General features: G+C 44.2%; 1 protein-coding gene across 1 annotated transcript in view; it reads left to right on the top strand.

The window, feature by feature from the left end:
• PARP8 (poly(ADP-ribose) polymerase family member 8) overlaps positions 1-25,219 on the top strand; it is a 245,726-nt gene extending 220,507 nt beyond the window's left edge. Inside the window, exons 20-26 of the mRNA XM_088469494.1 lie at positions 5,173-5,285; positions 6,923-6,995; positions 9,514-9,583; positions 14,829-14,905; positions 17,246-17,315; positions 19,613-19,697; positions 24,774-25,219. Coding sequence (XP_088325620.1) covers positions 5,173-5,285; positions 6,923-6,995; positions 9,514-9,583; positions 14,829-14,905; positions 17,246-17,315; positions 19,613-19,697; positions 24,774-24,876 — 591 coding nt within the window. The 3' untranslated portion in view covers positions 24,877-25,219. The remainder of the gene's footprint in view (positions 1-5,172; positions 5,286-6,922; positions 6,996-9,513; positions 9,584-14,828; positions 14,906-17,245; positions 17,316-19,612; positions 19,698-24,773) is intronic.
• Positions 25,220-25,868: the final 649 nt, after the last annotated feature.

Below are 25,868 nucleotides of genomic sequence, written 5' to 3'. Positions count from 1 at the left end.
TACACTATGTTACTGTGTCCTATGTTACTGTGTCCTATGTTACTGTGTCCTATGGGAGTGATGTGCCGTCAGGTGAGGCAGAGCCTCTCCTGTCATACTTAGGTATACTCCACAGTTTTTACTATAAAAGTTATAAGAAAAATTTAAAGAAAATATTAGAAATATCTGTTTTGTATTATTCTAATAATTTTTATAGTCAAAACTCTGAAGTACAAAGTGTATGGCAGGTGAGGCACTGCCTCCCCCGTCTACCTATTCCACACTATTCCGCTCGCTCTGAATCAGGGCCGTCCCTTTTTGGAGCGGCCTCCTTGGCCGTTCGCATAGCTGTGGGTAACCACCCACAGCTATAGCGAGCGGCCAAAATGATGCTCTTGGCTCTATCAGAGCCAAAAACACTCCCACTGACATCACTAGTGATGTCAGTGGGGCCGGCCCCAGACGGTAGGCGTTCCCATGGGAACGCCTCCGTCTGGGCAGCCACGCCCCCGGCACGCCCACCAAAGGGGGCGTGCTGTCAATCACCATCGACAGCACGCCCCCTTTGGTGCGAGGCCCATAACGATGGCTTGGCCGTTGTTATTCGGGTCTCGCGCATGCGCACGACGGAGCCCCCTCCGTCGTGCACATGCGCACTTGGGCAACATCGCGAGCAGGTCTGAATCAGGCCCCAAATTTCCAGCACCATATACTGCTGCACCTTTGTATAATGCCCACATGAACCCTCGGGTTCATATATGTATGTCTAAATCCGGCTCTGATACTAGCCAGTGCCTCCCCAGCCATTTACCTCACCGCATATCACTGCCTATGGGTCAATGTGCACCCTACAGTAGCATATATTATTATTGTGAAGGTGGTGTTATTGAGAAAGTGATAAGTAGACTGTCCACTATGGGGGTTGCAGGGTATTTCTGTTGTTTTTTCATAAAGGTATCTCTGTTGTTTAATCTTTTTTTATTAGATCAGTGCAATTCAAAGTAACCACAGATGTATGACAAAATATCACAATTACATGATGATATTAGAAGTGATAATAGACAATCCACAAAATTAGAATTACACAGAGACTTTTGCAGGCAAGCTGACAGTTTTTATATTACGCATGTAGAAGTTAGAGATGTGAGCGGACCCTCGTGGTTTGGTTTTTGCAAAACCGCCCTCAAATGTTTTGGTTTGGGACAGTTTTGGATATGGAATTCTTTCAAATTGATCAAAACAGCTAAAGTCATGTCATTTGGGCCTGTTAACATGCAATCCAAAACTGAGATCGGGTTTATAAATCTGAGTTCCGAACTTACAGCAGACCCGAGACTGGACTCTGTTTCTACTCGGAACCCCAAAAGTGATCCGAGCCGGGACTCTGTTTCTACTCGATACTCCAAAGCTTGGGTGTGTTCGGTTTTCAGGAAAAGCACATCTATGGTAGAAATCTTTTATCACATTAGTTTTTGCATCAAATGCATTGACCACATTATCTTTATGAATGCCAAAACTCTTAAGGAGACAATATAATCTTATATATAAATTTATTGGTCTGTTTGTTTATCTGTCCGGTCATGTATTCGGACACCCTTGCACCGATTGGCATGAAACCAACATGAGGCGCTCCAGTTGGATCCTGGTCAGGTTTTAGGGGCATTAGGGTCCTGGTCGGACCCCCGTTTGGTTTACGCTGGGCAGAGCTTTGACCCGGGGGGCCTGTTCTGTGCCTTGCACTGGATGGATTTGGATGAAAACTTCACAGAGGGATGGCAATTGGTCTGGAATGCCTAACTTAATAACTTGAAGATTTAAGCCCGAGCAACGCCAGGTACTTCAGCTAGTTAACTGAATAAATTAGAGCAGGGATGTAACTATAGGTGTACGAGTGTATCATTGCCCAGGACAGAGGGCCCCGGGGGTCGCAACATCACTGCCCCACGGCATCCACGCTTGGCTTGCAGGATGCCTATAACGGACCCTACAGCCTGTAATTCTGATGCTCCGAGCAACAGTAAAGCACTAGCTGGGTGTGCAGCCAGGCTGCAGGGTGCCATTTCACACCCAGCCAGTGCTTTACTGTCTGGTGCTAGTGGCATCATGAAGTCACATGTTCGGGGGCGGGAAAGCACAGGGCATAAAATCGCCCTACTCCGTCACTGTGGTAGGAGCTAAATCAGTGATCACTAAGATTAATAGATCAATATTGTTTATTAAATATATTAAGTTACCAATATTAATTGATTGATTGTTAATAAGGCCATTTAAAATTTATTTTTGACATGGAAAACAATTAATATTTTATGATGTGGGCAATATATATAGCGTCGTAAAATATAAATAGTTACCCCTGTTAAAAAATATTTTTTTATTGGCCCTATTAGCAATTAGTTGATATTGGTAACATAATGTAATTAATAACAAAATTACTGTATAAATAAAATAATAATGATAATTATTTTTATTATTAACCGAATTACTTATTAATTTGGTCCCCTAATATATTTATTAAATAATATTGCCCCATAAGATAATTATTTCCACCATTAGCCCACATAATAAATGCACTGTATTGTGCTGACTTTTGATTGGTAACACAGCTCAGACAGAGGCGAACGTAGGGCCTGATTCAGGTTGGATTGCAATGCTCTGTTCGCACGCAGCCAGCCGATGTCTGCATTCTGCGCATGCATATAAGATGCAGTGTGGATGCGCGAACCAGGCACTGCGGTCGGGAATGCGATCGCAGGCAGTACGCAGACCCAGTACTCAGTGATTGACAGGAAGTGCCTTTTGTGGGTGGTGACGGGGGGTGGTCGTGCAAACGCAGGCGTGTCAGTGCATTCGAACGCCGTAGCCGGGGCGTGCATAAATTATCCACAGCAAACCCATACGCAGCCTGAGTACTCACTGCGTGCAGGAAGTTTAACAATACCTGCGGGACGGTCAGCTCAACCACTTTTCTGCGTCTTGGTCCGATGGTTCTCGATTGTACCGATGTTTTGCGATCTTGCACATTATTACGGATGTTAGTGAAGGTAAGGGGGCGTCTTTGTCCTTATGAAGTGCTGGGCGTCTTCATAATATGGTGTGGTGGCAGTGCGTATACATTCATTACCATATTTTCGCAGCTAGTGAGTGCGTGTGAACGCAGACTTGCGATCCAACCTGAATCTTAATCAGGCCCTTAGTTTCTATTCTTTACATGTGAAAAATCTGAATGGTGATTTGTAATGAGGGGAGTTGAAAAAAACGGTGCCTTTGTGGCGGTTTTGCCTTTAGTAAATACGGCAGTTTCAAAACTGCCTGAAAAAGATTTAAAAAAAAGTGTAAGTGTTGACAAACTTCCCTTTCCTGAGCATGTGTTGGCAGAAATGCTAAAAATTTTAACAATAGTAAAAACATTGATTTAAAGTCATGTCTTTCACTGTGGGGCCGTCCCGTCAAATCATTCTAAGTTTAAAAGTACTTTCTTTTTTAATGCAGTTCATCCAAGTCACATTCATATTTTAAGGCAGTAATCCAATGATAGTGTTTGTATGTTTTAAATTATTGTGACAAGCTATAAGAATAAGATCATTAATAAACAATTGTCCGTGGTTTGTTTCTTAAGGCTTCTATTAATTATTTATTATTCTGCTGAGTTTCCACTGTGTCATGTGACTACCAAGGTAACCACAGTCATATGGAACATGAAGTAGTGAGCAGATAGGCTTTGAAACCCCAATGAAATATGTATGAACTGTAAAATACTTCTCCTTCTTCTCCCCCCTCTGCCATCACATAACATGCTGAAAGCTTGTGTCTGTGACCAAGGGCAACGAGAGTGGGGGGGGGTGGAGTGTATGATTTAGACTGACCAGGGCCTTTGAGTGCAGGGGAGGCATAACCATACCACATGCTATGGCATGGCCACGCCCTCCTGGTGCGCACCATGAGTAAGCACTGAATAAGGGGGCATAGCCACACTCCATCCTGTGGCCATCTCCCACCCCCCTCCAGCACCTGGGCCCACCAGCAGTCTTGGTGCCAGTGCTTGTGACCGGCAGCCATACTTGTCTACCCTCCAGAGAGATTTTGAAAAAGTGAAGAAAAGGTACTTAACTTTAACTTATTTAAAGGAAATAAAAATTGCTGCTTTAAAATAGATTATGAAAATAAGGTACAAGGTACATCATAGTTGATCTTATTTCATGTATCACAGTTTTCATATAAACAGAATTGTGTATGTGGAATTCCCACTTGAAGCATAGGGGGTAAGGACTATAAAAATCAGGGAATTTTGTAGAGAGGGAAGAAGATTTGCAGAATTCCACCCACAATGTACGATCTGCACAGCTTTGCAACCAGCTGGGTCATCCCATTTATAGGAACACAATTTTGCACCCCAACACAATGTTATATTAGCGTTAATCTATGTGCAAAATAGTTGAATGACTTTCTGCAATGGCATTTGTGTTGTGGGCTCAAAGTTTTGCAGCTTCATAGAATAATACACAGAAGGGCAGTTGCTGAAGGGTTTGGTATAAATGATTGACAATAAAAAGGTCGACAATAGGTCGATACCAAATAGTCAACATGCACTAGGTCCACAGGGACAAAAGGTACTAATGGTTGACACACAAATGGTTTACACAGAAATGGTCAGCATATATTTTTTTTCAATTTAACCCTGATTTTAACCCTCCACCTAGTGCTTAACCATAATCATCCCTCCTGGGTGCCTAAGCCTAGCCATCCACCAAGTGCCTAACGCTAACATTAAAAATGTTGATAAAACATGTGTCGACCATTTTAACCTGTCGACCTTTTACCATATCGACCGTTTGCACTGTCGACATTTTCAATGTCGACCATCTGGTGTCGACCTATTGACGATCAACCTATTTAGTGTCGATCTTCTATTTGGATAGCGTTGCTCAAATCAATTTATTGGTCCGTCACAGGTTCCTGTAAGGAAGGGGGTAATCTAGACAGCACATTGCATAGGACCAGCAAAGTATATTGTCAGTTACATATATAAAATAACCCTACAGTTACTTAAATTTGAAATATGCAAGAACCCATAGTAACTAGCTTTGAATGATCAACTTCAGTCAATGAGAGCAAATAGCTCTGTACTGTGGATTGCTGCACATTTACACTGTAACACCCAGGCTAATATTTCAATGTATATTTTATGTTTTGCAGCAACTGAAATTTATGCATACCCCTCACCAGTTCCTCCTTCTCAGCAGTCCACCAGCCAAAGAAGCAAATTTCAGAGCTGCTAAAAAACTTTTCGGGAGCACATTTGCATTTCAGTAAGTTTATGCTGGTGGGATCATTATTTCGTTTTCTTCCATTGCAGTTTCCTCTATGTAGCGATTCACAAATAATACTGAACAATTATTATTATTATTATTATTATTATAGATCATTTCTATTGTGTGTATTGTAAATCACTTCTTATGGGACCAATGGTTATCATCTTTTGGAGACTGAATTACAAACTCCCACTTTCTATATTTTTGGGAGTTTCTTGGGGTGGCCCCAGATCATACATACCTACTCTCCAGACATGTCCTGGGGACTCCCGATTTTTCTGGTATTACCCTGGAAGAGTGGGTGGGTCTTCCACATCTCACATACTTACTAGTGAAGTGGACAGGATGGAGAACTAATACCAGGAATTGCAGGTCCATAAGGAGGGGACCAATGTGATGCAATTCCAGAACTGCATTATTTTAGGCAAACCCATGGACTAACGATTTGCAAAATTTTCTCACATTAGAGGGTTGGGACTAATGAAGTGAAGAGCCCCCCCTTAGTGGTCATCTGCATCGCAGCTCCAGGCTTCTCCCGGAGAGGAGAGATGAAAAGTCAACGGTATGCAATCGGGAAGCCGGTGGACCTAATCCCGACAGCCGGCTTCCTGACTAATCCCGGCGAGCGTTAAATGACAGGCGTCTAAAACTAGACGCCTGTCATTTTACCGACGCCGAGAGACCGTTGCGCCCAGCATTCCAATCCCAATCGAAGGGACGCCGGGCGCCGAACGCGGATAGCCACGGGGGGGGGGGGAGGGATAGGTTTAAGGTTCCTGGGGGGGGACTTACGGTTAGGCACTCCCCCGGTAGGTTAGGGTCAGGCAAGGGGAAGGGGGGCTTAGGGTTAGGCACTTAGAGGGGGGATTAGGGTTAGGCACTGGGGGGGAAGGTTAGGGTTAGGCACCCCTAAGGGAGGATTAGGGTTAGGGGGTAGAAATCGAAGAGAATACTTACCTTGGACGATCGGGATTTCCTCCTCTGCCGGGATGCCGCTGTCGGGATTCCAACCGCCGGGCATGGGTCCGGCGGTAAATCATACTGATTCCAAGTCAACAAGTATGCCCCAGATACCTGTTAGGGAGGCCATTCACACCAGCATAGACTGACTTTGCAGGTAGCCAGAGACTCTCTCCATGCTTATAGACTATACTTTTATAACTCTAAATAGTAAGAGAAAAAACATGTGCGGTACACAATAAGGGGTTTATGTAGTCGGTTGCGGCTTTTGTGAAGTGGCACGATTTTGGCGTTCTCAGCTGCACATTTAAAGCGGCAATTATTTAAAAGGCAAAACCAACCTCTGCTAATGTCCAGTCCATCACATAGAAACGCAATGGGAGTCTCTACCCTGGAAATGCCATTGTTACCTGAAGCATGAGTCCGGATTGTGATATAATTTTTTTTTTTTTGCAAGGCAGTCGATGCAGTTTACAGAGTTGGAGGACTCTGATAGGCCCATACAGATCCAATCAGACAGGTCACAGGACAGAATGAGAAAGTGCAAAGATGCTGACAGACACTTATTGCAATGACATGAAATGTGTGCATTCTTACATTGTTTTCTTCCCTATAGAAAGGAATTTTTTATTTTATTTTTTAAACTTGCCTTGTTTTATGTCTGCTGTCAACAGTGGCTCGCACATTGAAAACTGGCACTCTATTTTGAGGAATGGATTGGTCGTTGCCTCCAATACAAGATTACAGGTAATGAGAATTATACTGTACTGAAGTGAGCTGTCCCCTTTGATGTGCAACATAACTTTTAGCCCTATTTTAATTAGAATTACAGTACTGTGAGCATCGCCTGACTAATGCAACTAAATTACACTGTACGGGTACCCTGGACACTGGTGCTGACATGGATGTAGCTGCTTTATGGAACTGAATTGAGGGGCTGATTCTGAACACAGATCGCACGCAGAGCGGCAGGAGACTGTCAGCCATTGACAGTCTGTTGCCGTTTGTGGGCGAGGAAGGGACGGCAACAGCCACCATTTCCCAAAACGCAGGCATGTCGCCGGCCTCTTTTGGCAATCTGCGATGGCCGTCTTGCGCGACCCCGTGGTCACTCAGCCGGCTGAGGGACGCGCAGATGATCCGATGCTGCATCCAAGAACACAGCTCAGATCATTAATGCATGTATGCAGGGAGAGCGGCGCCTCCTGCTGCATTACTATATTAGTGCTTTCGCAGCTGCTGATACCTGAACCACCCGCTGAGACGCTATCAAGTGTAAAAAGGCATCAATCCAATACCAGAGAGTCACGCCATGCTTCACACCACGTGTAGTATCACTTTGCTTACTATAGTATATAATTCCTTTGCAACAAAAATACTAATCCTAAACGCCTAGCTCCGTGCGGCACTGCGGCAGCGATCCTGGCTGCAGGATGCCATCCCGAGCACCCTGCTAGCCAGAAGCAAGGGCTGTGGGATTGCGACGGTGCCACCTACGAAGCCATGTGATTTGTGCAGCGCCACCACTCGCACACTCCTAGTTACGGCCCTGCTATCATGTATCAAGTTCATAGACTGGGCTCTGACATCCCTCTCCCCTAATAACTGTAACAGCACATGTCAAGCAGCCGCAACCAGGCCTGTAGAGAGCTGTGCCGGGTCCGGGTACTTTCGTGGGCATGGCCAGAGGAGACTGCTGCTGATAATCAGTAGCAGCAGCCTCCCTGGACCCAGCGCACAGGGCTGGGGAGACAGGTAAGAGTGGGAGAGGGGGGCAGGAGGCGGACCCGGGAAATTAGTACCTCCCCCCCCCCTCTGCACCACTGGCCGTAACCACTGTTAGTTTATTGTTAACTTTGTTGCAACAAATGTTGCCAATTATGTGTTAATACTGCTGACAGGTTTTTAAATGCTGTTTGCTCTCATAGGGCAACATGAAAATGAAAAGCAGTTAGGATCATGTAGAGGATCATTTATAACTCTGTTACCACCTATTGCTCTCCATACTGCCATTGGGTTCCGCGCTTTGGGCCTGATTCAGAGCCGGACGCAATTAGCGCTCGCTCGTCCAGAATATAGGGGTGGCTATTCAAATGAACCGTTCGCTCTTTGCGGTCTGTTCACGCCTCTAGGTCTGAACGAGCGAACAAAACTTGCGGTCGTTTTTTGGAAGACTACGCCCCCTGCCCGCTCGCATCCTACGTCATGTCCGCTATTTATTAGATTAATCGAGTACATCGACCAGCGTATGAGCTGCTCGCTATTCTTGTGGTTGGTTTTTGCTACCACAATCTTGCGAGCAGTTCTGGCTATAAAATAACCCAGTGACGTGGTCAATGACGCTGCTGTTTTAATTATGCACACCCATAAAACGCCCGTTTTGACCTTTAAGCACGCCTGCGTTCTGATTTCCACTCCCCGTTTTCAAGCACCTTCCCCTGTTACCACCCACATACGCCTCTTTCTGTCACTCAAATTTTCAGGCATTCGCTATTTTGCGAGCACATGAATTTCGACCGCACTGACTGGTTCGCGCATGTGTATAACGATCCGTACGCATGCGCAGTTGGGCAAACATCGCTCGGAGCGAACGAGCGGCCGCTTACGAGCGGCTCTGAATCAGGCCCTTTGTCTTGCATCCTCGGACAAAAAAACGAGGCTTTGTGACACTGCTGCGGACAAAGGGGTTTTGGGAAGATCTGCAAGACCAAACAGCTGCTGTGCTTCTGATCTGTGCTCCCACTCCCCAACCCACAACCCCCCAAACCCCCTTCCAGAAGACATTTTAAAGTAATGAAGTTGCAGTAAATGTTCTGTCACTTTGACAAGGGTGCAGCTTTAAAGTACTAACTCCTACAAATATGTCATCTCCAATACTGAGGGGAAATTACATTATTATTGATTTTCACAAAATTGCTTTTAAAAAAAAAGATTTGAAACTCCATCAGCTACAGCCTAGGAAGCCAAGGTTTAACATTTAATAAGATTCTATGTTAGTTTAGGCGTTGGATGCAAACTCGTGTCAGACACAATAAGATTCAGCCAATCCCATTATATTGTTGAACTATCTTACTGCATTTTTCTTATTAAATCAATGAACCTTTGCCGGTGACCTAGGAATATTCATTATTGATTTTTTGGTTTGTTTTAGATAAATCACCGCACTTTCCATTCATTTAACTAACACCACAGTTAAGAAACTGATAATGAAATAGAGAAATGTGATAACTATGAAGTAATACAAACTCGTGTTCTGTTCCTGCAGCTTCATGGTGCCATGTACGGAAGTGGAATATATCTTAGTCCGTTATCGAGCATATCGTTTGGCTACTCAGGTAGTTTGCTGCGCTCTCCTTTCATGTGTCTGTGGACTTGTGTATTGGCTATACAGATATTTGTATACCCATCTTGGGGGAGACATACTAAGCCTCGGAGAGAGGTAAAGTGGTGAGAGATAAAGTACTAACCAATCAGCTCCTGTCATTTTTCAAACACAGGCTATAAAGTGACAGGTAGGAGCTGATTGGTTGGTACTTTGGGCCTGATTCCGAGCCGGACGCTCTGACCAGAGCGCTCGCTCTGAATCAGGGCCCTCCTACCTAACATTGGAGCGGCCTCTTGGACGCTCGCATAGCTGTGGGTTACCACCCACAGCTTATGCGAGCGTCCATGATGATGGTCGCGATGGTCAAGACCATTGCGACCATCGGGCTTGCGACGAGACCCTGCGGTAGGGTCTCGCTGCCGCAAGCCCTGGAGTGATTTTGGCTCTATCAGAGCCAAAATCACTCCCACTGACATCACTAGTGATGTCAGTGGGGCCGGACCCAGACGGTAGGTGTTCCTATGGGAACGCCTCCGTCTGGCAGCCACGCCCCCGGCACGCCCACCAAAGGGGGCGTGCTGTCACTCACCATCGACAGCACGCCCCCTTTGGTGCGAAACCCCGAGCGACGGGGTAGCCGGGTCTCGCACATGCGCACGACGGAGCTCCCTCCGTCGTGCGCATGCGCATTTGGGTACCATCGACCCGCTTGCGAGCGGGTCTGAATGAGACCCTTTGTCTTTCTCCTCTTTATCTCTCGTCAAAGCTTAGTACATCTCTCCCATGTATTGTTCTCATTCCTCAAGAAGTACAGCAATTTATGGAGAAGTCTATTGTAATGCATTAACTATACTACACATTAAAAAACAAACACATACAGGAGAGATAGGTAATATGCATACCAAATTTTTTATTTCACCGAATGGGAGGTGGACCAAGGTGGCTTGGCATATGCCAGGTCCCTTTGCTAGTTTTAACATAAATATATGCATTAGTGTAGTATATCGTAAAATGTATCTCTAGGCATTTACCAACATGTTACTGATTACTTTAAAATGGGTCTAAAAGTAAGTTACCTAAACTCACTATGTACTACACATTTCTATTTATCAAAACACTCTTTTGTACTTCCTCTAAGGTTATAACATCCTTAATTTTCCTTGTATCGCGCCTCTCAGTGCTCACTGCAGCCGTATTGATACACTCACCTCCTCTAAAAACGCATGTGCTTTCTTTTCATCATACATTGACTATTACAGCCTCGTTGTGTCACTATAAAAAAGTTTTATACACCTACAACTATATTAACTTCTCTCTCCTGCTTTTATTAGCTGGTGACATATCACCAAATCCAGGCCCCACACACATGATTTACTATGGAATAAATATCCTGCAAACCTCACGTGTCTCCCATCACCCTCCAAATCAATAAATGTGCCTTATGGAATCCACACTCCATCACAACTTATCATTATTTTACATCTGAACATCTCTTTACAACAGGGGTGGGGAATCTTTTTTCTGCTGAGGGCCATTTTGATATATATAACATTATTCGCGGGCCTGGTGCAGGCCACGCCCCCTCCGTGTGATATCACACAGGGGCGGGGCCACAATCGCCGGTCATTACAGAAATGACAAAGCATCCTTAGGATGCATCGGGGAGTTGTAAGGGCAGCGGTGTGACCGTCTGAAGTGTCCTAAGGATGCTCTAGGTGGCACTGCTGCATAGATTTGGGCTGCAGGGTGTCATTCCATGCACCCTGCTAGTCAAATGAGGCTAGCAGAAAAAAGCTACAAGGGCCAGACCAAATGATTCCGGGGGCCTTATATGGCCCCCGGGCCTGAGGTTCCCCATCCCTGCTTTACAACAACTACTTTCACCAATTTCCACATTTACCTGAGACTGCTGGTTCACACCTTACCCAAACTCTTTAAATAGCCCTTGATGAAGTGGCTCCAGCTACCCATCAATATTTATGTAACTTAAATAATAACCGTGACTTTCCACAGACACCTATAATAACTGTCACGTAAAGTAGAATGTCAGAGGTGTTAATCTTACTCCATATGGCTTCCACACATACTGTAAAATAGGAATCCATCCATCTGTCATCCTAACCCTCTGTCCCATGCTCATTGTCTACCCCATCTGTGTCACCCCTGTCTGTCTGCCCCTCCCCTTTAGAATGTCACGAGCAGGGCCCTCTTCCCTCATGTGGTTTCCCTTCCTTTACTTATATTGTTCATCACTCTATACTCCAATGTTTATATACTATATACTTGTCCTGCAATGTCGTGTACTGTATGTCACTGTTTTCTTGTTCTGTTCAACTGTTTCTGTACTTTGTTTATGTACTATGTAAGGCGCTGTGGAACCCTTGTGGTGCCATATAAATAAACAATAATAATAATAATGTTAGAAACCGGTAAAGCTGGTGCCACAGCAACGGGTATAAAGATGACCAGGAAACAAAGGGGTATGTATAACCAGAGCCGTATCTAGACTTTTTGGTGCCCTGTGCCAGAGAGAGCATTGGCACCTCCCCCCCCCTCTTTTTTAAATAGGGACATAAGATAGTGCACCTGAAAAAGGACCATGGCCTCATGGGGAAGGGCCAGGGAAGAGATAGAGGTACTCCTGGGGCAGCCAGGAGATGCTGGGAATAAAGGAAGAGGAAGCTGCCCTAGTTACGGCCCTGTGTATACGGGTCAGGAGGGGGTGGGGGAGGAAGGACAAGAGGGTCTGAGCTGCTGATGATTTACCAGTATATTATATAACTGGAAGAATTACTTTATTCAGCTTATTTGTTAGATGAGTAAAATCTGCCATTATACGCTATTAGAATCTTATATTTTAATCATCCAAATTATAATATTTCTATTTAGATTTTTTTTATGTATTTTATTTTTGTAAACACTCCCTAGTGCTGTTTGAATATAGGGCCTGATTCAGACCCACTCGCGAGCGGCTGTCCGCTCGCAAGTGGGTCGATGGTCTGCACTGAGCATGCGCACGACGGAGGGAGCTCCGTCGTGCGCATGCGCCAGACACGACGAGCGAAGGACTTTCCTTCGCTCGTTGTGTCCGATCAAAGGGGGCGTGCTGTCAATGTTGATTGACAGCACGCCCCCTTTGGTAGGCGTGCCGGGGGCGTACCTCCCTGACGGGGGCGTTCCCACGGGAACGCCACCCGTCAAAAGCCGGCCCACACTAGTGATGTCAGTGGGAGTGATTTTGGCTCTGATAGAGCCAAAATCACTCCGGAGCTTGCGGTTGAAAACCTCAACCGCAGGCTCCGGCTCGCAATTTCGATGGTCGCGATGGTCTCGACCATCGCGGCCATCAAAATGCACGCTCGTATAGCCTGTGGGTGGTGACCCACAGCTATACGAGCGTCCAGAAGGACGCTCCATTTTCATGGAGGCCGGCCCTCATTCAGAGCGTGCGCTCTGCTCAGAGCGTACGGCTCTGAATGAGGGCCATAGTTTCTTTACCTGTGTTTTACTTAGGGGCTTATTAGCAATTTCCCCTTTAACGGCACCCGGGATTGTTTCTTGCTAATTTACCTGTAGAGGATTATTGGTGGTGTTCTATTGTGCAGTCTCAGTGCTGGGTTCAATGTGCCACTTCAATGCTCATTTAAATGTCTAATATCAATGCTCATGTGTGGCATTAATGCTAATTTTATTATGCGATTGGTGCTTGTTGTATTGTGTGGTGGCAATGGGAATTGCAATGTGCAGGGCTAATGCTAGTTATAATGTGTGGTGCCAAGTTCTTGTATTAATGAGAACTGTTTAATATAAAACTGGTAATAAAAATATGATGTGCAATTAGGACAAGGGCATAATGTTTTATCTCTTCTTCCAACATACTGTAATAAAACATGTTTTATATACAGTGTAATTATGTGTATACTGCATTCCTTACTTTCATCTCCTGGCATAGGTATATCTATAATTGGTGCAGGGTGTGCCCCAGGGAGCCCCACACTGCACACCCTGCGCTCAGATACTACCTGCACTCTGCCAGCCAGAGCCATCTATCCAGTGATTACTTCAGGAAGATGGCGCAACGCTTTTGATGCAAAGACTGGCACTGTGCTAGAGCCATTGCTCTTTTTGTGCGCAAGTGCCCTCTTCCTGAATATCTCAGGGAAGATGGTGCCGACCACAGTTGGTAGGTGACGTGGGCAATTCATGGAGAAGTGGAGGCCACCACACACGGCACCCTCCACACACAAGTTTGATATGCCTTGTCCAGGGCCGGCTCTTGGGGTGTTCGACCAGTGCGGTCGAACAGGGGCGCCACCCCATAGAGGGCGCACTCCTCCCCAACATCCCGATTTCAGTGGGACAGTACTGTCCCGCTGTTCCACCAGCGGGCCGAAGTGGCCTGCGGGTGTTCTGGTCAGGAGGTTGAGTACCCCCATCGTGCCGTACCCCAGAGTCTGAATGGATGCTGCACGCATACGCGCGGCAGCCATTCGGTGCCGGGAGAGGGCTGGGGGAAGCCCAGCTAGTGACGAAGTTACACAGGAGGCGTGCCATGCGGGTACACCCCCAAATAATGTCATTTATGGGGTGTGGCCTATGGTAATTAGGCAATGCCCCCATTTTCGGGCGTGCGCGACTAGAGGGGGCGACCATCACCCGGGCGGAACAGGGCACCGCTACCCCTGGAGCCGGCCATGGCATTGTCTCCTGGAACGATCGGGAGACTTTAGAGATCATGCAATTAAGAATAATCTATCTCACACTGACCTGGCTTCATGCAACAGTAGGGATTACCCAGATCACTTCAGGGCTAGCCCTGGGAACTCCCTGCTGCTGGGTTTAGCTGCATCACTTGCATAACCAATATGTGTACTCCACCCCCTTTATATGCTGACTTTGCTTACTAGTGTACGAGGTCTGCCTACTGTCCCTGTGACTCTCTACGTACCATTGTATTTTGCAGTGACCCCAACCACCATCAATGGGGCTAGAGATAATGGTATTCTAACCCCGCCTACTTTTGTGTTGCCCCCTCCCACAGTTTAAATTAGTTATTTGCCTCCTCTGCACTTAACCTCACATAAAACAGTTACTATTTCATCTGTTACTGTTCTTTGTATGGTATCCTAATTGTATGCCATACAATTAAGATGTACTCTACGGGGGAGTGATGTATAACAAATTCCTCTGCAGTTTAGGCAACTCCCAATTTAATGAGAAGAAATAACCTATTTTTTTGTTTTGCTTTTGAACAGGGATGAACAAGAAGCAACAGAAAGTATCCGCCAAGGACGATCCCCCGTCAAGCAGTAAAAGTAGTAGTACCGTGCAGGTATTCCGCTATCTGATCATGTCTCAAGGCATATTGATATTTTTGTTTAACATTCATTAAATTCATCCATTCTCTCCCCCAAGCATCAAAAGAAAAAAAATAAATGAAATAAAAAAATACACTTGGCGGCCTCATTAGGCCACCGGCCGCTGCGGCACCTCTGTGAGAGCCAGGGTACCGCGGTGCACAGTTTGGGAACCACTGGATTTGCTGAATGTGTACTGCCCCCTTCAGCTGATTGTACTCTTATCATTATTGTTACTGCTATATTATATGAAGACTACGGCAGTAAAGATTCCCGTTTTATATTTATAGGGGAAAACAACAGGTGTTTTTATTTAATTTGTATTTTTTGTATGTGTATTGATTACATCTAATATGGAACATGTCACTTTTACACTTATTATCTATCAAGGCACTGTTTTTTCTTTTGTGTATATTTTACTTCATGATGTTATTATATTGCTTGCATAGGATAATACTACTTTTTAGCATTTATTTCAAAGACTGTCGAGCTTTCAAAGACTTAGGAAATCCACAATAGCATAGAGAAAGCACTAAGGACCTCTCAGAGTCGGTCGAAGCGGCCGCACGGTCGTACGCGAAAAGGGGCCATATATGCAAATGATTCCCTCGCAAATTGCGTACCTAAGTTCGGATCGGTAGTTGGCCGACCAAGGGGAGGAAGCGGTCGGAAGACAAAATAAAACAAAAAAAAAAACGCCCCCTTCTCTTATGCATTGCACGTCATCTCCGGGCATATAAGGATTAATCGAGACCATCGGCAATCATCGAAACTGGTCGTAGAGCTTAAGGTTGACCATACCCTCTCTTAAGCTCTACGATCATGTCAGTGTAAAAACCTCCCATATCACATGCGCCATGACGCTACTTTGTTAATTATGCACTCCCATAATGCCTCCATCTGTCACTCAAACTACCGACCTGGCTGTGTTCAAGGAGAGAGAAATTTCTGATCGTAGCGGCTAGTTTGCGCACGTGCATTGCGAACTTTACGCATGCGCAGTATAGCGAACATCGGTGGCGTACGACCGTGCAGCCGCTTCGACCGACTCTGAATGAGGTCCTTAGTGCTTTCTCTATGCTATTGTGGATTTTAAGCATAAACTCTTGTTACTACTGAATAAACCTGGCTCATATGCTAATGATGTATAGCTGGATGCATCCAGCTGAGTATATGAACATAGTTATTCTCTTTCATGCATGTGTCTTTTCCTGCTTACATTCTAGATGCAAATGTATCCACTGCTATATGAACCCCAATTAGTTTTCAGTTTGAAGGAGAAATTTTTTATTTTTTTTTAAACATGATTTTATTGAGCATATCACGAAATTGAAGAGTACAGTTTCCATTGTTGAAAAGAAAGGAAACACCATATCCACACATCTATATAATAAGCGAGAAAGTGTGTGTGAGTTTGTTCGTCCTTTATGCATAACCAGAGTTTTGCACCTAGCTCTAGAAAATTTGGCATGGTGGTGTAGTTTGACCAGGATTAGGTTCGTGGAAGTACGTCAGGGCTGCCCACCAAGTAGACCGTAGAGTCTCTGATTCAAAATTTTGGTTCAAGCAAGTTCACTTCCAGTGCCTAAAACTGCACTGATCTGAAGGCACAGGCTGATATGTACCAGTGGGGGGAAGGCTGAGCTCCAACGGAAGAGCAGTGAGTCGGAAGATCAACTGTCACACTGCACCTGCACTGACAATTTCTAATTTCCTCCAGCACATATAAATGGATAGATAGGTCACTTTCAGGGATAAAACTATGTTAGCAAACAGTGGGGTTCTTTTCAGGATCAATGGGATGGGGTTATAGGCAAGGATAATGTAAAATATGAAGGCTGCAGGTGTACTTCAAGGTCCATTATGAACCCGGGCAACGCTGGATATCCCAGCTAGTAGGCAATAGAGAGAGAATACAGCACGGATATATATGATAGTCATGTGGTAAATAGTGCAAACTGTACTCCTAAAAATGTAGGCATATAAAGGAGCATTTTACTAATGAAGAAACTTTTCATTAATATAAACTTGGAAAGGAATAAACAAATAACACAAATAAATATAAAATGGATTAAAACAATAATGAAGGAAAGAAAGGAAGGAGAAAAAGAGGGAGGGGGAATAACATAGTCCTCCAAGGGAATGGCTTCTAATTTACACAAAAGACATTAGTAAGAGTCAAATGGATTACACCTGGGTATCTCATCCTCCAACCATATTCTGGTTTTATACCACCCCGTAATCTGAAAACAAGATTCATTTTGGGTTTTATTAGTATTCATTCATTTAAATGTTTTTTTTTCTTTTGCTTTTAGTCTCAGAAAAAAGGACAGCAATCCCAATTTTTGCAAAGCCGTAACTTGAAATGTATAGCCTTATGCGAAGGTAAGATTTACTTTTTATCATGGAATGTCTGAGTATGAGACTGATGTGCTAACATTGGGCCTGATTCATCACGGATCACAACTGCAACAGCGCACACTGATCGGTCAATGATGCATACTCGATCTCCCCGGTGTATACACAAGGTATTACAGATGTGAAATAGCGTTAGTGGATGTGAGATAGCGGTAGTGGGCACCTCCATGCTGGCCGTGCGACGGCTTTGCGATTGCATTCATTAGCACATTTTCGCAGCAGACCTGCGTGCGTAACCGCATCCACTATCACAATAGCGATCCATGATGAATCAGATCCATTGCCCACATTTCTCTAATTCTTTATTTTTAATAAAATTTAAATATTGGGCAACAGCTGAACATGTTCAATTATTGCATTATATTCTAATCAGTGGCGGATCCGGGGGCGGGGAGCATATCCGCTCCTGATTCTAATGGACACTGAGTACAAAGGAAAAGGTTCCATAATGGCTGGGTTGAAACCTCACAAGAGGAACATGTGGTTTGGTAGGAATGGTTTGTGTAGTCATCATAGACCACTAGTACACTTGTAATCCGGACCTTGTTTTGTGTATAGTGTAAATGTTCAGCTGGATCTTTTAGGCTGGAAAACAGCACATAAAAGGCTGCTATTTCCTCTCTTGTGGGACTGATTGTGAGCGGCACCTAAGTCCAGAACTGGACACATCTCGCCGTCTTTAGCATGCTGTGCACGCGCCTCATCCATCCACGTCGACGGAGGCTCAGTGCGCAGCCGGTTCTCCCTGTCCGAGAAATGGGCCTTTCTGGGTATCAACTGGGCGGCTACCTTGTGAGTGCATACGTTTCATGGGAGTGTCATGGGGGTGCAGCTAGACTTCCGGGCTGTTATGAGCCATGTGTTTGATAAAGGGACGACTGTGGCTGACAGATCTTTTCCACAGAGCATTGTGTAGGGGTACATAGCAAAACTAATGAAGACGATTATAGCTGCGTATGGAGGCACGCAGATACTGGCATTAGCATAAGTAAGTGAAGCCGGGCTGCTGCTGCGGCTTTGCATGGGACTCAGAATCAGGTCCTGCATGTGTCACCATTATAAGACTTCCCATCATACTGATATTGGACTTCGGTATTTAATCTATTGGTGTCTTGTATAGTATAGAAATCAAACTTTGGTTCATTCAGGGAAAAATGCATTTACATGGACAATAAAATTCCTAAAATGCAGCTGCTGCTTCGCCCATTACGATGTGAAGCATTAACCAATTTGGCTGAAATGTATATAAATAATTTGCTGAAGATGGATAATGTTAGCTCACATCTTCGGCAATTCCTGCTCTGCCGGTGATGGTCTCGCCTACACAAAGGCACCTGCGGCCGATTTATTGCGCACGTGCAAGTTAGGGGAGCTATGGCAACATTAAAAAAAAAAAATCAGAAAGAAAAATCTTTATTAATAATTGTGTGCACAAGCCCTGGCTGGATATTCCAGCAGCCAGGTGCAGTAGCGCCAGTCGGACCAGGTGAAACCAAAGGAGCCAGCAGATGCAACGGTTAGTGCCACTGACCATTCATGACTTGTGATTCCCGATCGGCGCAGATGAAGGTATAACGGAGCAGATAATGACGGAGACGCCCGACACCTCTGTCTTGCCTGTCATTTCCCTACCTTGACAAATGTCAACTATCTAACATTCATTCACCTCCCCCTCAGTGTCATCAGAGCACACAGGTACACTGGGGGAGATTCAGCAGAGGACAGAATTGCAAAGCCACGCACAAGTAGTTTTGCAATTCCATCCTTCCTAAAATGCAAATGTAGCAGAAGTTGTCCGACACTCCCGGTCTCAGCCGTTGCTCGCGATGTTGGACGGCGCCGCCCAGCTGAGTGAGCTTCAGCTTCCGCAGGCTGCCCCACATGCCAGGCCAGGAATCTGTGTCCATGGATGCAAGTCATGGACTTGCCACTCCCAGAAAATGGGGGCGACGCCCCCATTTCCGTGAACGCAGGCCGTCCCCACTCCAACACTGCCCCGTGAAAGTCTCTGTCTGTCAATCAGGCAGATGCATATGGGAGCCTGCGTGTGATCAGATCGGGTCCTGCGCACATGCAGTTTCCCGAAAATGAGGAATCAGCGTTCACAGTGAATCAGGCCCTCTATTCCCTACATATTTTATATTCTGAGGTGTTTGGATGCATTCTATGTGCAGCATAAGGGACTTATCCTGTCGTTGTACAAGGACTCAGTGCTGTGTCACAACCTTACTGTCTAATCTCTTTTGTGCTTTATCTATATACAGTGATCACTTCACCAGAATTGCACAAACATGGGGAGATCTGGGTTGTTCCCAACACTGATCATGTCTGTACACGGTTCTTTTTTGTGTGAGTATGAAACATTGACTTGTTGCATCCTAATGACTTTGCATTTCCTTTTCTTAGGTAATACGAGTCCCTTTACTATAGACCAGGGGTTCCCAACCACGGTCCTCAAGGCACACTAACAGTCCAGGTTTTAAGGATAGCCATACTTGAGCACAGGTGCCTTAATTAGTACCTCAGTTATTTTTATTTACCCATCTGTGCTTTAGCATGGATATCACTAAAACCAGGACTGTTAGTGTGCCTTGAGGACCGAGGTTGGGAATCACTGCTATAGACGTTACTATACATCTTGACTTGATTTAATAATTCAAAATTGACTAAAATAGTTTTTTCTTAATGTGTAGAGAGACATAAGGAAGAATTATTCTGAAAAAGCTCCTGCTCAGGCTGCTACATAGTAACAAAACAGTTGTTCTAAAGGGAGGCAACAAGGAGCATTGAATATTAAGCAACAGCGTAGAAAGGACACATTTGGATTATAGCCTTAAGTCACAGCACATAGTCCATCTCGGCAAGCAGGGTCCAGGGCGACTCTTTGTCTTTTCCCCTTTAAAATTTGTGTCTTATTCGCACATATAAAACAACTGGGAATGACAAAACTCCTCTGCCAGCTTGCACTGATCAATCCACATGTGCGACATTTGTACATCTGTGTGCGATTGAGTCTGAATTTGTGTACGAATCGATATGAGCGGCTTTTTCTCACGCCAGGTTGCGTTGTGCTTTATCTGCGACTTTGTACGTGTTTAACACTGTCACTGCTGCCGACACTTGAGACTCCTGGAAGGAGTCAGGCCTACTGGGCACTATAAACTGAGGTGGTTTTTTGGAATGACCTTTTCATGGAATCTCAGTAACACGGAATAAAAGTAAATAGAATTTATTCACAGGCAAAATATATAGCAACGTTTCACATAAAGTCTCAATCACACAGAAGTTCAGATATGCAGTAATCAATATAGGAGTAAACCCCTATATGTAAATAAAGTCTCTGATACTCATGTGGTAGGGAACCCACAAGTCCAATATGAGGCTAAGACCTCAGGATGGTATAATGGACCTTACTAGGGTTGAGCCCTGTAGTGTGATGAAAATCTGGGACAGGGTTGAGCCCTGTGATGTACTAAAGGTCGAAGCAGGGTTGAGCCCTGTGATGCAATGAAGATCCGTGACAGGGTTGAGCCCTGTGATTTAGTGAAGATCCGGGACAGGGTTGAGCCCTGCGATGTGGTGCGGTCCGGAGCAGAGCCGAGCCATGCAGCGTGATGAGGATCCGGAACGGGGTTGAGCCCCGCGATGTAGTGAGAGTCTGGAGCAGGGTTGAGCCCTGCGGCATGACGGGGATCCGGAGTGGGGTTGAGCCCCGCGATGCACTAAGGGTCCGGCGACTATAGCTGTAACGGTGCAGTTGACAACTGTAATAAAGGTGAGTTCAATGTCCACAGAGGTAGAAGACAAAAGGCAGAGTAAGTAATCCAGCAGGGGATGCAACCACAGCAATGGAGCAGGATAACAATACTTAGGCAATCGCAATGCTGAGCTCTGTAGTGCGGCTGGTAACCAGTATCAGAAGTTTAACCGGAACATGGGCAGAGATAAAGCAAAGTCTACAGCAAACCACAGGCACATCAGGGATCTGGCAGGAGTCTAAGAAAGACCTGAAAGTAACGTTGCACAGACACTGAGACACAGTTAGTAATAGGCTTTATACTAGAGGTCTGTGATCCATAGAAAGTCCAGAGCATGTGATCCAAATGGAATCAGGTTTGAAATAATAAGCAATCAGAAATCCCACAACCGGACAGCACCTTTGAGACAGATGATCATTTTAACTCTCTATCCCCTGTATGTGGAGAATGCCAGCAACCAGGATAGCTCCTCCAACAACCACAATGGAACTTTGGAAAATGTAGTTTATCTTTACGTACTGAAATAGTCATAGTCCTGACAAACACTAATTCCTGTGCGGTTAAAGTCGCAGCCCAACGTCTCTAGTGCAACGTGAGTGGGGTTTTGCTGCGCCTGCGATGCGAACAAGATGCAAACTTTAGACCAAAAAGAGTGGCGCTTTGAAAATAATAAATAATATATATTACTCCCCTGTATGTTCTCCTTACAGGGAGATTTTCAATGTCACATGAAAAAGAAAAAACAAAACAACCCATCGTGTAATCCTGTTACATAATGTATCATATTCAAATAAAGTTCGAAATTCAAAATGATTCAGTCCTTCTCTTTTTTTTCTTTTTCATGTGACATTGAAATTCTCCCTGGAAGGAGGGACCATTCTATGTACATTCTATGTATAGATTGTTTATTATTTTCAAAGCACCATTACACCTTTCATTTTTTGGGGTTTTAAGTTTTGGAACCGTGGTGGAGCTCCTGTTGACAGTGTGTATAGGCTGCATTGATTTTGCGTACTAGATGATACAAAATGCTTCTTGTTTAATATGCAAAATGTAAAGAAAAAGACTGCACACTACACCTCTCGGAGCGTCTTAGTCGCGTCGGGCGTCTCACCCCATATGGAGTATAGATGCTAGGTGTATGAAGACACATCTGTAGTCCCAGTTATCCACTAGGACAGGACAGTCCCCCTTTTTCCACCAAAATCTTTAATTCAATCCGTATTTACAGATTAACTTTAGTATACATATATACAGTCAGGTGCATAAATATTGGGACATTGACAGAATTTTCATATTTTGGCCTCTATTCACCACCACAATGGCTTTGAAATGAAACAAACAAGATGTGCTTTAACTGCAGACTTTCAGATTTAAGTTGAGGGTAATTACATCCAAATCAGGTGGACGGTGTAGGAATTACAACGGTTTCTATATGTGCCTCCCACTTTTTAAGGGGCCAAAAGTAATGGGACTATCAACTCAAAAGCTATTTCATGGACAGGTGTGTGCTATTCCCTCGTTATTTCATTATCAATTAAGCAGGTAAAAGGTCTGGAGTTAATTCTAGGTGTGACATTTGCATTTGGAATCAGTTGCTGTCGACTCTCAATATGAGATCCAAAGAGCTGTCACTATCAGTGAAGCAAGCCATCATTAGGCTGAAAAATCAAAACAAACCCATCAGAGAGATAGCCACAACATTAGGTGTGGCCAAATCAACTGTTTGGAACATGTTTAAAAAGAAAGAATGCACCGGAGAGCTCAGCAACACCAAAAGACCCGGAAGACCACAGAAAACAACTGTGGTGGATGACAGAAGAATTATTTCCTTGGTGTAGAAAAACCCCTTCACAACTGTTGGCCAAATCAAGAACACTCTCCAGGAGGTAGGTGTATATGTGTCAAAGTCAACAATCAAGAGAAGACTTCACAAGAGTGAATATAGAGGGTTCACCACAAGATGTAAACCATTGGTGAGCCACAAAAACAGGAAGACCAGATTAGAGTTTGCCAAACAACATCTAAAAAAGCCATTACAGTTCTGGAACAACATCCTATGGACAGAAGAGACAAAGATCAACTTGTACCAGAGTGATGGGAAGAGAAGAGTATGGAGAAGGAAAGGAACTGCTCATGATCCAAAACATGCCACCTCATCAGTGAAGCATATTGGTGGTAGTGTCATGGTGTGGGCATGTATGGCTGCCAATGGAACTGGTTCCCTTGTATTTATTGATGATGTGACTGCTGACAAAAGCAGCAGAATGAATTCTGAAGTGTTTCGGGCAATATTATATGCTCATATTCAGTCAAATGCTTCAGAACTCATTGGACGGCGCTTCACAGTGCAGATGGAGAATGACCCGAAGCATACTGCAAAAGCAACCAAAGAGATTTTTACGGCTAAAAAGTGGAATATTATGCAATGGCCAAGTCAATCCTCTGACCTGAATCCGATTGAGCATGCATTTCACTTGATGAAGACAAAACTGAAGGGAAAATGCCCCAAGAACAAGCAGGAACTGAAGACATTTGCAGTAGAGGCCCGGGCAGAGCATCACCAGGGATGAAACTCAGCGTCTGGTGATGTCTATGCGTTCCAGACTGCAGGCTGTAATTGCCTGCAAAGGATTTGCAACAAAGTATTAAAAAGTGAAAGTAATGCTGGGCATACACTATACAATTTTCTGTCAGATATCTGTCCAATCTGGCTGGTTGGAATGAAAACCTGGTAATGTATGGGAGCAGATGACAGTCGTCCATTTGCTCACAAACACTGGAAAACAGACAAAAATGGTCGTTCAGGTAAATTGGTTAAAACACACAAATTTAACCAATTTGAACAATTGCTTTTTTGTCCATTTTCCAGTGTTTAAAACCATATGATCGACTGTCATTTGCACCCATTCATTACCAGGTTTTCATTCCAACCAGCCACATTGGACAGATATCTGACAGATAATTGTATAGTGTATGCCCAGCATTAGATTTAGGATTGTTTAGTTTGTCCCATTACTTTTGGCCCCTTAAAAAGCGGGCGGCACATATAGAAACCGTTGTAATTCCTACACCGTCCACCTGATTTGGATGTAATAACCCTCAAATTAAATCTGAAAGTCTGCAGTTAAAGCGCATCTTGTTTGTTTCATTTCAAAGCCATTGTGGTGGTGAATAGAGGCCAAAATATGAAAATTCTGTCAATGTCCCAATATTTATGCACCTGACTGTACATAGGTTCTCGTTCCCTATACAGGTTTAACCTTACTTATGGCATAAAAGGTATTATAGGAGGAATTTTATGGTCTGAGCAACCATAAAATCTTATTACAAACGTTGGCAGCCATACTGGACATACAGTACAGGTGCATAGTGCAAAAATGAAGGGGGGGGGGGGTGAAAACAGGCAGTGGGTAAGTGCTATAGATACGTAGTTCCTTTACAAGTTACAATGTTTAACCTACTTTTATTTTCCTAGTTCATGTACCTTTATATCCTTGGTGCATATTTTGCTCTCTTGACGCAGTCTCCTGCTGTCATAAATAAGACAGCTTAGCAATGAAGTGTACTGCTGACCACTCTGCAACCCTTCTTAAATTTGAGAACCTAAGATCTGTACAGTGTATTTATATTCCTCTATTTAATATTCATTTTTTTTCCTCCCCAGCTATGAAGATGGCCAAGTGGGTGACACAAGCATCAACACGCAAGAGCCAAGTAGCCATAAAGAAATTCTTCGAGTCATAGGCAACCAAACAGCTACTGGCTAATTACTGCATCTGTGGAATGTGGAGTTTCACCAGTAACAAAGCTGGACTTTGTGCTGAAGAACATTAGGAATCTATTTATTATTACTATTATTATTGTTATTATAATTATTACAAAAGGGTGATAACATTTACAACAATCCTTTTATTTCCTATTTTTAATGTTTGACCAGAATGAGGCATATTGTTGGTGCAAAAGAATTGTTTCATTTAATATTATCTCCTTTCGTTTGGTGTCTATAAATCAGCCAGGCTCAATCCGAGGGAAGGAGCTGGAGGCATTTCTGATCATGAATTAGGACACATTCTCAGTTCTACACCTACGTTACATACGACTACAGAAGTTACTATGGTTTTATCTTGCAATAAATTAACTTAATAAGTGTTTTATGGGTTCGATGCTACAGCTAATTAGAATATGCAAACCTTATTGTAATATGTGCCATGCTTATCTGGTGGTCGCATCAAAGAGGTCCCCTCCGGTATTGCGTAGTTATTTGATTGGTTGTACAAGGTATTATATGATAGGGCAATACTTGTTTTATGATCTGTACGCAAGTTAATCGCCTCACGATGGGGTGATATGGAAACTGGTGCTCAGGTCCAGGTGCTGTAACCCACAGCATATAATCAGATACTGTCATATTTCTACAGCAGGAAAGCTGGTTGCTATGGTTACAGACCCTTTTTATCATGTGCACCAGTTTTCATACAGGTGTAAGAAGTAGACATGCAGTAAGACAGGTGCACAGGCCCTAAAATACATTCCTGCACCAGCAGGGTCTGAAGCCCACTGATCTGTGGCATTATAGTGTTAGTAAAATGAGGACCAATGTCTTACTACTGTTTTTAAATCCAGTAATGCCAACTTGTGTATCTATTATGTCATAGTCATTGTGAATTGGAATGTATAATCTTTTCAACACATTTACTTTACTGATTTCAGAGCCCTTCACTCATAAATCCTTGTATCTGATGGTACAGTGGTTATGAAG

The sequence above is a fragment of the Taudactylus pleione genome, unplaced genomic scaffold (genome assembly GCF_031769625.1).
Source record: "Taudactylus pleione unplaced genomic scaffold, aTauple2 ptg000092l, whole genome shotgun sequence".
NCBI lineage: Eukaryota > Metazoa > Chordata > Amphibia > Anura > Myobatrachidae > Taudactylus > Taudactylus pleione.
The sequence above is the reverse complement of the archived record's forward strand: the minus strand, read 5'-3'. Positions and strand labels throughout refer to the sequence as shown.